The following is a 12,506-nucleotide window of genomic DNA, read 5'->3' as shown; positions in this document are numbered from 1 at the left end:
ATTTTATACTCTGCAAGTTTTGTGAATTAGTTCTAACAGATTTTTGGTACGGTTTTTAGTTTTCCACATGCAACATCATGTCATATGCAAATATGGCAATTTTTACTTCCTCCCTTCCAATTTTGATACCCTATTTTTTTTCTCTTCCCAACTGCTGTTGCTAACATTTTCAATAATATATATTTCTTTGGGATTTAAAAAATATTTAAATATATATTTGAGATTTAAATAGATCTATTAGAGTCAGAGACCTCCAGCCAGAGTGGCATGGAGTGGAGCTTCTGAGAGAGGCAAAACCTGAAGTTGTCCATGGCAGTTAAGTTTTTAAGCCCAATTTTGATTGACATTCAGTTACAAGGCAGGGACAAAATCCATTAAAAGACTTGATTTGCAACCCTTTATCCTGTCTTGGACATAGTGAAATAAAAGAGTCATCATCACAAGGGTGGGATAACTAATTTGTTTTACAGTAAACTGGGCACTCAGAAGGGTGGAGTCACCACTCCTTTACTATTCTCATGATAAGATTGGAAGGAGTGGGCAGGCAGGCATTCTGACTTTGCTAAGGATGACTTTTGGGGGGAACATTTTCCACCCTCAATTTCCAGACTGCCTATTAAACCACCTGACTCCTCGCATTCCCCGTACCAGAAAAATGGACCCTGACTTCTGTGAGGGGGCTGGGCGGTGACTGCTCTGGCTGCTTCATGATAACACAGGTCATTGTTGGGAATGGCAGTCAAGAGACAGGGTTCCAGCAGGAGGTGGCTTCTCAAGGGAGACACAGTGCCAGCTTGCAGACACTGCTTCCATCCGAGGATTCATGTGCATGGCCACCTAGGATTTCACTATTTCAAGTCTGGAGAAAATGAATCTAATAAGCAGTTTAAACTCAAAGGATCTAAAACAAAGGACAGAGTTATTATTAGAACACCTAAGAAAGGTGCTGTCTAAACCACAAGCAAGTTTTCCCATTGAGAGGCAAACAGAAGGGGCTTGATAATAATCAGATGGACTTTAAGGCCTGGCCAGGTATGAGGCCCAGGGCTATCTATCTCTTCACCTGGTGGACCAGAAGAGACATTGTAAGGGCGGTGTGAACCTCCTTAGGGAAGGCACCCTGTTGACTTCCATTATCTCACTGGTCTGGGAAGACAGCTGGCTTAAAGAGAAGGTAGGCAGCATCTCTATAAAGAAAACATTTTTAGTTAATTTTCAGTTCTACCTGCAATGTTGCTGACCCGACTTGGCCATCCCCTCGACAGCAGTGGTTACTTTGGAAGCTGGGCTGAGTGAAGGGCTTTCTGCTTAGAGCCAACAAGCTCTGTGTCTCTGAGCTGGGAGTCTTTCGACTCCAGGGCACTTCTGTTTCTGGTGACTCCACTCTTCACCGGCAGAGTTGCCAGGGCTCTTCATAAGCTGACTTCTGCTGAAGCCCTGGCTTTCCACATTGAAAACCAATGCAGTGGACTGGCCTGTTGGATCCCCTTGATGGCAGATCATTGTGTAAAGCAGCCATTAATTGGCCTGCCACCTATCTTTACATTGCTTCTGCTGCCTAGCTTCCTCTTCCTCCTGGGTTTTGTTACCACAGATCAGAGAAACCCTTTAAGAGGATACAAGTCAAGGGGGTGCTCTGTCCCATCTCTAATCTTTAGTTGGCTAAACTAGAACTCCATAGACACAGGCATGTTCTGATAGTGGTTTTGTCTCTGAGGTAGACAATGCCCATGAGGAAAGCTATGTCCTCTCTTTAAAACTTACTCTCCTTCATTTGGTTTGAAAGGGGAGGTTCTGCCTGTTTTCTGTGCCCATGGCAAAGTAAATCTAGCTGTGAAATCATGATTTAAGCTCTCATTTTGACTATGCTACTTTTACAGAAAGAAGTTAGCCATCTCTTTTCTAATAATACATTGAATAAGTGTGGTCAAAGTGGACATCCTTGCCTTATTCAAGATCTGAGAGTAAACAGAAGGACTTAAGAGGCAAACAGAAGCTTTACCTGCTATGCCACAGTGCCAGCCCCATCATTTCCAAAAGCTGCAGCTTTTCTCTATTCAGTATAATATTGACTGCTGCTTTGTCATATATAGCCTTTATAATTTTGAAGTACAGTCTTTGTATACCTAAATTGTTGAGGGTTTTTAATCATTAAAAGATGTTGAATCTTATTCAATGCTGTCTCTGGATCTATTGAGATGTTCATATGGTTTTTATTCATTTTTTGGTGTGATTTATGACTTTTATTGATTTTCAAATGTTAAACCACCCTTGCATCTTTGGAATAAATCTCACTTGATTATGATGTATAATCTTTTTGCTATACTATTGGATTACATTCCCTATTATTTTGTTGAGAATTTTTGCATCTATGTTCATCAAGGATATAGGTCTGTAATTCCTGATTCCTATGCCTTTTTTCAGTTTTGGTATCAGAGTGATGCAAGCTTTGTAAAAAGAGTTTGGCAAAGTTCTATTCTTTGCAATATTTTTGAATGGTTTGAAAAGCACAGAAGTTAGTTTCTCTTTAAATATTTCTGCAGGATTCAGTAGTAAAGCCACCAGATCCTGGACTTCTCTTTCATGAGAGATTTGAATTTCTGCTTCAATCTCATTGCTTGTATGGGTTTGTTACATTTTCTATATTTTCTTGATTTACTCTTTGCAGATGATATGTATCCAGGAATGCATTCGTTTCTCCATGGTTTTCCAATTTGTTAGCTCATAGTTGTTCATAATAGTTTCTTAGGATCCTTTGTATTTATGATATTGGTTATAATATCTCCTTTTTCATCTATAATTTTATTTATTTGAGAGTGTTTTTATTTGTTAGTCCAGTTAATAGTTTGTCTACTTTGTTAGCTTTTCAAAAACAGTTTTGAATTATGTTGATATTTTGTATTATTCCTTTAGTTTCATTTATTTTTGCTGCAATTATTATTTCTTGCCTTATGCTAATTTTGGGGTTTGAATTGTTCTCCTTTTACTAAGTACTTGAGATACATCATTAGATTGTTTGAGATTTTTCTGTTTTTTCAATGCAAGCACTTATCACTATGCATTTCCATTTTTTTAAAAAAAGATATATTTATTTACTTAAAAGTCAGAGTTACACACAGAGAGAAGGAAAGGCAGAGAGAGAGGGAGGTCTTCCATCTACTGGTTCACTCCCCAGATGGCCACAATGGTGGAGCTATGCCGATCCGAAGCCAGGAGCCAGGAGATTCTTCCGGGTCTCCCACGTGGGTGCAGGGGTCCAAGGAGTTGGGCCATCTTCTACTGCCTTCCCAGGCCATAGCAGAGAGCTGGATCGGAAGTGGAGTAGCCGGGTCTTGAACCGGTGACCATATGGGATGCTGGCACTATAGGCGGCAGCTTTACCTGCTATGCCACAGTGCCAGCCCCATCATTTCCATCTTAATACTGTTTTTTCTGTATCCAACAGGTTTTAATATGTGATATTTTCATTTATTTTGTTTGAAAAAGGTTTTTGAGAGGCTATCATTGCAGTTCAGTGGGGTAAGCCACCACCTGCAATGCTGGCATCCCATATAGGCACCAGTTAGAATCCTAACTGCACCACTTCTGATCCAATTCCCTGCTAATGTGCCTGGGAAGGCAGCAGAAGATGGTCCAAGTACTTGGGGCCCTGCTGAACATATGGGAGACCAGGATAAAACTCCTGACTTCTGGCTTCAGCCTAGACCTGGCCTGGCCGATGTAGCCATTTGGGGAGTGAATCAGAAGATCGAAGATCTCTCTCTTTCTCCCTTTCTCTGTAACTCTGCCTTTCAAATAAACAAATATTTTTAAAAAGAAAGCTGTTTATTTCCTTTTCAATTTTTTCACGACTGGAGATCCATGATGACTGAGTATTGAGAAGCCACATTGACCTCAGCCACAGAAAGATACCAGAAAATAAAGAAGGGACCATGTTTCCATGGCTGTGATGGAGAGAAATTTTCAGTGGAGAACGGATAAAACAGAACAGAAGCCCTGTGGGGTGGCAAGGAGTGAGGACAGTCATACCACCATTGGCTGTGTTGCCAACCACCCCTGCATCTACACAACTGCTTCCCAGCTGAGAAATACTATCTTACCCAGAGAAAGGAGGAAGAAGCTGCTGTAGCCTGAGCCACTGGCAGATTTGACAGAAGAATTCCACAGTCCCCACTGGCTTTGATTCCAGTCTGGGGAGCTGACAGGGGTCAGCTGACTACATTGCCTCCAATCCCCTCCCCCAACCAAAGCACTAGACCCAGTTTGCTGTGGTAGAGTTGCTGCTGGACTGTGCTCTGACTCAAAGGAGAGTCGGCATCCCTGCTATTGCCAGAGGCCACTGGAACTAGGAACAGGGTGGCTTGCAGGACCAAGAGTGTACCTCTTGCACGCTGGGATTGTGGGAGTCTGGGCATAAGCCACATAGCTGGGAGGGTCACAGGTAGCAGCTAGGTTCCTGTACACCCACTCAGTTTGACTGTGAAGACCCAAAACTCCCTGCATAATAGGAATGGACCTACAGGTGGGGTCAGGGGACACATAGCAAAGTGAGTTGGTGCTGTGGATAGTGTACACCTGGGTAGACGAAGTGTGCTGGTACCATGAGCTCACTCTAACCTGTGATTCAGCTACTTTACCCTGCACACAGAAAACCTGGGACTGGGAGCAAACTAGCCAACTCCACCATCCCCTCCTCTGACTGACGATAGCTAAAGGACACTATGCCCATCTTGGGTGTCACTCTGAACTCTTGCACCACCCATAAACAGTGGCCAGAGCTCCCCAGTCCCAGCAAGCACACACCCCTGGAGCTCACGGGTGGGTAAGCCTTAGGTACTCCACTGAGCCACAGAGACACATTTCCAGAAATAAGCTTTCAATCAATCAAAACAACAAAAAGTCCTCCAGAGGAGATAAAAGCAAGAAAGCACCTTGATAGGCAAAAATCAACATAGAAACACAAGAAACGTGAACAAAGAAGGCAATGTGACTCCACAGAGGGAACACAGCAATACATTAATATGGATTGTGAAGAGGGGAGATCAGCAAAATTCCTGAAAAAAATTCAAAAGAATGATTATAAGGTTACTCAAAATTACAGAGAAACAATAACATGAAATTAGGAAATAAGTTCACGACATGGGCGAAAACCTCAGCAAACAGACAAAGATATTGGGGGAAAAACAGAAATATTAGTAATGAAATATTTAATAAATCAAAAAATTCAATGGAAAGCTTTAATAACAAACTTATGAGACAGAAGAAAGAATATCCAATAAATTTCTCCAGTGTGTGTTGTTTAGTTTCCATGTATTTGTAAATATCCTATTGTTCTTATTGTTATTGATTTACTAAAGTGTATAATATAATCTATTTTACTTGGAACTGTAGTTGCCTATTAGTACATACCTGAATATCATTGGAGAGATCATACATTATGAGTGTCTTTTCTTCAAGTTATCTTATCCAGATTGTAGAATTTCAAACAATTTTATTTTTACTTGCTTATAATTATTTCTATAATCTTCTCAAAATAAAAATTCATTATCTTTGAAAAATATTCTTGTAAAACCAAGAAAACATAACTTTGGGATTAAAAATGGGGCTGGGTTGGGGGCGGGAGTTTGGCCCCACAGTTAAGATCCAAGTTAGGATCCTATATTCCATATCAGAGTGTCTGGGTGCTTTAGCACCTGACGCTAGGAGTCTTTACTGTGGCACAGAAGGTTAAAGCCACAGCCTGCAATGCCGGCATCCCTTATGGGCACTGGTTCAAGTCCCAGATGCTCCACTTCTGATGCAGCTCCATGCTAATGTACCTGCAAAAAGAGTGGAGGATGGCCCAAGTACTGGGACCCCTGTACCCATGTGGGAGATCAGGAAAAAGCTCCTGGCTCCTAGCCCAGCCCCAGCCATTATGGCCATTTGGGGTGTGAACCAGAGGGTGGAAGATCCCTCTCTTCTCTCTCTCTCTCTTCCTCCCCCTAACTCTGCCTTTCAAATAAATAAATAAAGCTAAAAACAAAACCAACAAAAAAAACCTGACCCTAGCTTGCTGCTAACACAGCAGACTTTGAAAGGAAGCAGTTGCAAACTCAGTCTCTGCCACCCATAAGGAAGATGTACATAGAGTTTCCAATTCCCTGCTTCAGAATGACCCTGTCCTGCCCATTGCAGTCATTTGGGAGTAAACTAATGGATAGGAGCACTTCCTCTCTCTCTCTCCCTGTCCTCTCTTTCTCTCTCTCTCCCTCCTCCCCTCAAATAAAAGTGAAATAATTGTATTTATTTATTTCATATTAAATAATATGTATTTGTTAAATAGAAAAAATTTTACAATTAAAAAATGAGACTGGGGTAGACTGCCAAAAGTTCAGTTGAGTTACTAAATGTAATCAATATTGTTAAGTCAATGAAAGGCACTTTATTTTATTAAATATTTATTTATTTATTTGAAAGATAGAATTACAGAGAGAGAGAAGATGAGACAGATAGAGATATTCCATCTGCTGGTTTAGTCCCTCAAATAGCCTGGCCCAGACAGGACAAAGCCAGGAGCCATGTGTCCCACATGGGTGGCAGGGGCCCAAAGACCATCTTCCACTGCATTTCCAGGCAATTAGCAAAGAGCCAGAAAGGAAGTGGGGCAGCCAGGACATGAATGGATGCCCAATCTCAGCTCCGACCAAAGGCATTTTAAATGAAGTAGGGGAACAATTTGCTAGGTGTTATTTTCCATATTTATGATCTATTTGGACAGTTTTTGTTCTACCATTCTTTGTTTTACATTTTTTATTTGAATGCAAATAGAGGGAATCAAAGCTTAAAAGTCAAAAAGCTTTTCAGTATGCCTATCTGGTACATAAACAATTTTTCAACCTCTTTGTTTTATGCCTCTCGTGATTTCCAACAGATATAATAGGTCTTATATTACATTATATATGATATGTAGTTCTTATATATAGATATATAGTTCTTATATATCTTATATAAATATAAGATATAGTTCCACTTTCTTTTGTTTTCTAATGGTTATTTTCACAAGATGCTGTTCATATTATCTTTTTAACTAGTCTCTAGGCAATCTATCTGACACAAAACCAGATTAATATGTTCCTATAAACCAGTTTCCTAATGGAAGTTTTCTTCCCAAAAATCTTCAATAGTTTCTCTTATTTATAGTGATGATTTCCAAGCTTTTAGATATACATTTTTCCCCCAAAGGAAATCTTATGTGGAATCCCTCTGTATAAGACAGATGACGGTAGTACTTTGCTAGAGCTTATGATAAAGCCAAACAATAAAAAGTAAAAACCAGGAGAATATATTAATGTGCACAAAAAGAAAGAGAATTGAGTGTTGTGGTTGACACTGAAAGTCTTTAACTTCCAGTCTTTTCCTGTTATTTTTGGCTGAATTTATAAAAAATAAATAAAAGTCTTTTTTAATAGTTGAGCTTACAGTTGCAGTGAATTAAAAACTACATCAAAGGTTTACTCCAAGGTTTGCAACGTTGGCGGAAGTCGTCACTGTGCTAAAAAATGTGAGGTATCATGGATTTGAGTGAGTGCTGATTTGTTTGTTTCCCTATTTTCTTTTAACTACAGGACTGAAAATTCAGAATCTATCTTTTGAAAATATTTTAAGCTTATGTTTGTGTTAGCAAGCTTCTTAGTTCCTGGAAAGAGTTTCACCAAATGAGAGACAGTTGGTTCTTTGCAGCTTTGAAGTAGGCATTCTTTTTTCTCCTTGATCCTATGCACACAGTCAAGTATCTTTTTCCAAAATAAAAAAGGCCGGTTGAATCTACCCAGAGAAGCTGCTGAGACAGGAAAGAGTGCTCCTCGCTGCTCTCTGCAAGTGTTGCAGGGAATTGTGTTTGGGATACTGAATGCTCCTCACTTTGAGACTGTGCAGACTTCAGAGGGGCCTTGAACCTGTGGGAATGCTCATGTGTCTTTCACCCTAAGTCTCAAGACCATCCTTTCTTTTTTTTTTCTTTTTTTTTTTTTTTTTTGCACCAAACACATTCGCATTTATTTTCTTTTTTAAAAGCAAATGACAAAAGACCCAGTTTACCAGCTTTACTTTTTTGAACCTAAGCTTAACATTACATATTTAAACAATTGTCAAAACTTACTAAATTACCAGCTTTCATGCACAACTAGAAAACATCCTTAATTTATATTAAACCAGAAATGTATTACCATTAATGCATTAATATCTTTCACTACTAAATACTGAAAAAACTGAAATTATTTCTGTAGAAGATTCATCCTGGCAATGTTAACTTCACAGCAGGCTGACACTACTTGGCTCACATTTCAAACAAAATGGAAAAGCAGATCCATGCTGGTGTTAGTGTACAATCTTGTCCTACCACTACTGAAGAGTCACGGCTCACCTTGGATAACGTTTAATAAAAAAGCAAAGTGCATACAGAGATTTACAACAATTTTAAAGACAAAAAAAATGGTCCTATTATGTGGTCCCAACAATAAACTCAAAAGTCTATGACAAATAGGTGCTCCGATGAGCTGTTTATAAATACTTTAGATTAGGTACAATTATACTGAAAGTCGAGTTCGTTTGAAATCTTCAAAAAAATGTTCCTGTTAATCCTCAAATGGTGCTTGTTATAGTTTAACATTTCTGTTAAATGCGTGCGTTGAATTACTTGTTATCCAAGCGTAGCGGCTGCTCCTTACCATTTATCGTTAAGGACTTTAACTGGCCATCTTCTTCGACTTCTACTCTTTCTTGACCATTCTCGACAATTCTCTTTGTAGTGATTTTTCTGCCATTAACTATTTTAGTAGAAGTTGATACAGACTTGAAGTTGCCCATCCCACTACCACCGAATGACGTGGAAGAGAATGAAGTAAGGCCTCCATGACCCAGGGACCCAAACGAAGTAAATCCTGTATCAAAAGAAGGAAATCCACTTCCGAAGGATGGAAACCCACTGAAGGCAGAGAAAAATGAGCCTGGGCCTCGGCTTCGGCTTCCTCGGGGACCCCTTCGGTTCCCAAAAAAGTCCTCAAATGGGTCTTCAAAGAAGTCGAATGAAAATGGGTCCCTTCCACCAAAAAATTCCCTGAAGACATCTTCTGGGTTACGGAATGTGAAACCAAACTCAAATGGAGTGTCAAAATGACTTCCACCTCCTCCTCCACCATTTAATCCTTCTTTGCCATATTTGTCATAGATGTCCCGTTTTTGAGCATCAGATAACACCTCGTATGCCTCAGCTACTTGTTTGAATTTTCTCTCTGCTTCTTCTTTATTATCAGGATTTTTATCTGGGTGCCACTTCAGTGCCAGTTTCCGGTATGCCTTTTTAATATCCTCGGGTGAGGCGTGTCTTTGCACGCCTAGAACTTCATAGTAATCCACCATGTTTTTAACAGGTTGTTGGAACAAGTCCGAGGACGCGGGCGGCCGGCGGCGGGAAGGAGCGGAAGCGGGGGTGGAGGGGCCACGGCCAGGTCGCCTCTCAGCTCCGGCACGGCTCCGCGGGTGACCAAGACCATCCTTTCACTGTACTTCTCCTGAATAAACTTTAGGCTCAGAGAAAGAGGGCTCTGAGATTGTTCCTATAACCTCACATGTGTTTTTCATTGTGTCATTTTATACTTGGCTTCCTGATTATTGTCAATTTCATATATTGCCTGATTCATTCTTAGTTCCTTAGAATCTATCCTTCCAACAACTTGCCCCATATAAACAAATAACAGTGTATTTTCACATCACAGTCACTTTTTAAAATTATTCTTAATTTTTGTGATAATTCACTTTTTTAAAACACATCCATTACATTTTTGTACTTATGGGTCCTGATGGGGGAACTGCTATTTGAAAATATTTTGTGTACACATTCAGCAAACACATGGTAACCTCACATGTCCAGCAGTTGAGAATAAAGTGGCCAGCACAGCTGTGGACACATCTGTTGGTGGTAGGCAGAGTTGACTCACTGCTGCCCCAGATAGTAGCTCCATTCTGTACCCATGGTAGTGTGTAAGTTGCACGTTTGTAAGTGGAAATTTCCTAAGGAATTTCTGCAGTTAAGAGGTATACTTTTAAAAAGCAATGCACCAGCAGAACATGACTACATGTTAGAGCAAGGTTTAACAAACTTACCCGCTAGGATCAGATAGTAAATATTTCAGACGGTATGAGTCATTGACAACTCAGCCTTGTTTGTAGCAAGAAAATAGCCACAGACATTGTATAAACCAAGAGACAGGACTATGCCCCAATAAAACTCTATTTGCAAAAATAATCAGTGCTTATTGGGTTACATTTTTGTGAATATGTCAATCTTAGAGCTTAGGGGCAGCCATTTGGCCTCATGGTTACAATGCCAGCACCCCCACATCGGAGTGCTTGAGTTGGATTCCCAGGTCTGGCTCTGGAGTCCAGCATCCTGCTAATGGAGATTATGGAAGGGAAGGCAGCTCAAGTAATTACATCCCTGTCAACTGAGGGAGATCTGGATTGAGTTTCCAGCTCCTGGCTCCAGCCCCAGGCCCAGGCCTAGCCTTGCTGACATTTGAAGAGTAGACTACAGATGGGATTTCTTGTCTCTCTCTCTCTCTCTCTCTTCCCCTCCTCCTTCTCCCCTGTTCCCTCCCTCACTTTGAGTCTCTCTGAGTCAAAGAAAGAAGGAGAGAGAGAGAAAGGAAGGAAGGAAGAAAAGAAAAGCCCAAGAGAACTTATTGCCAGCGGGCTTTGGACTGAGAGTTAACCTCCCGTGAAGAAGGTAAGGAGGAAAGGAGCCCTGTACAGGGGCCATCATCAGCACCTTCAGTGCCAGGTGGTTCATCACGTGGTAGATGACTAGAACAAGCATTCAGCTATGCTATAATGCAGTCCTCTCAGGTTTCTAGATTGTGTTTGCCCAGCTGGACTCCACACTTCTTCAGCTCGTAACAGATATCTTAAATGTTTTTATTCTGTATAGGATTTAACCCACTACTTTGTAAATAGTCACTAGTAAAATAATTTCTTAAACTATATACATGTATGAATCCCTTGATGGCTAAAGAAGTCACTATCCTGACTGAAAGGCACAAAATTAAGGGCTGTGTGGGCACAAAGAGCCAGTGAAACAGGGCACTTTCCTGCCGAGTTTTGAGAGGAGATCTGGAATTTGTCCTTGTTCTCTTGACCATATCATATTCTTTGGAATGTGTCTTATTTTCTGACAGTTACACACTATTTTCAAATGTGATAAGAATGTACAGATAAGTCAAATAATTTTTCTCTGTACCATTCAGTCTTATCCATGCACAGAAAGCTCTGAGCTGTCACTGACATTAGTTGCTGTGCTCATTCTACTAAATAGTACATTTTTAATACCCAGAAAAATAGATACATTAACTTTTTTTTAACTAGTAATATGTCACCAAGACTCATACCTATTGGGTCACGGTGGGTTAAAAATCCAACCAAAACTCACTTGTTGAACTGCTATTATGGGCAGAGAACTATGTTAGTTACTTTGGAAGCCATCACTATGACTAAGACACAGGTCTGCCTTGTCAGTGGTTAAAACCTAAGAAGAAAGCTAAGACAATTTTTTTTGAGGTGATTATGAGTATAAAGTAAACTGCAAATAGCTCTTTGTAAAAATTAAGAGTAGGAATAGGAGAAGAGGAGGAAGAAGGGTTGGGACATGGGTGGGAGGGAGGGTAGGGTAGGAAGTAACTATATTCCTAAATTCATATATATGAAATACATGAAACTTGTATACCTTAAATAATTTAAAAAAAAATAAACACATTATTTTTTAAAAAGTATAAAGTAAGAAAGAGTGAAATAAGTGTCATAAGAGAATACAAAACAAGGGGATTTGATGGATAGAGAAATCACAACTGACTTCACAAATCAAGAAAGTCTCAAAGAAGAGGGGAATTTAGGATAGGTTTTCCCAATGGCATTCCAAAAGATGGAGACAAAAGTCAAACTCTCAAATAGTTCATTTGAATAAGTTTTCATTAAGTCGCTAAAAAAATCTAGATTTCCTATGGCGTTTCAAACAAAGGAAGTATGTAAGTGCGGCGTTGAGCAATGAATATTCTCAGCAGCGTCTGTAAGCCATGGACAGAAATGTGCTTGCAAGAATACATCCTATAGGGTGGGCCAGACTCACAGTGAGGCACTTTGAGAATTGTCCAGAGACCAAAACCCAGGGGACAGCTGAGACCGAAAGAGACAAGGGGGGAGAGAGAAAAACAGAAAGAGAACTTCTGTGTGTGTGTTTAGAAGTAATGGAGAGCAAAATGGCAAAAAGATGAGCCTTGAATAAGAGAACTTCTGTGTGTCACCTGCTAAACAAGGAGTTATGGAAAGCTTCTGCGCAAAGGGGCAATGTGTTTGGAACTGGGATCTTTGAGAATTTATGTGGTAGTGGAAATCAAGACATTGGACGTGAGAAGTAGTCTTCAGAACAGCGCTGAGGTTACTACAGCAGCTGTGGTAAGAAGACAGACATCCCTGGT

The 12,506-nt window shown here is 40.2% G+C and overlaps 2 protein-coding genes across 2 annotated transcripts in view; both read right to left on the bottom strand.

The window, feature by feature from the left end:
• The window catches only part of TMEM244 (transmembrane protein 244), a 220,639-nt gene that overhangs the window by 99,828 nt on the left and 108,305 nt on the right, over positions 1-12,506 (bottom strand). The gene's annotated exons all lie outside the window — the stretch shown is intronic.
• On the bottom strand, positions 7,985-9,520 carry LOC100341181 (dnaJ homolog subfamily B member 6). Its single transcript, XM_002714812.6, has one exon. The coding sequence runs from the start codon at positions 9,397-9,399 to the stop codon at positions 8,674-8,676; it is 726 nt and encodes a 241-aa protein (XP_002714858.1). The 5' UTR covers positions 9,400-9,520; the 3' UTR covers positions 7,985-8,673.

The sequence above is a fragment of the Oryctolagus cuniculus genome, chromosome 5 (assembly GCF_051225735.1).
Source record: "Oryctolagus cuniculus isolate XC-2025 breed Fujian yellow rabbit chromosome 5, ASM5122573v1, whole genome shotgun sequence".
Taxonomy (NCBI): domain Eukaryota; kingdom Metazoa; phylum Chordata; class Mammalia; order Lagomorpha; family Leporidae; genus Oryctolagus; species Oryctolagus cuniculus.
The sequence above is the reverse complement of the archived record's forward strand: the minus strand, read 5'-3'. Positions and strand labels throughout refer to the sequence as shown.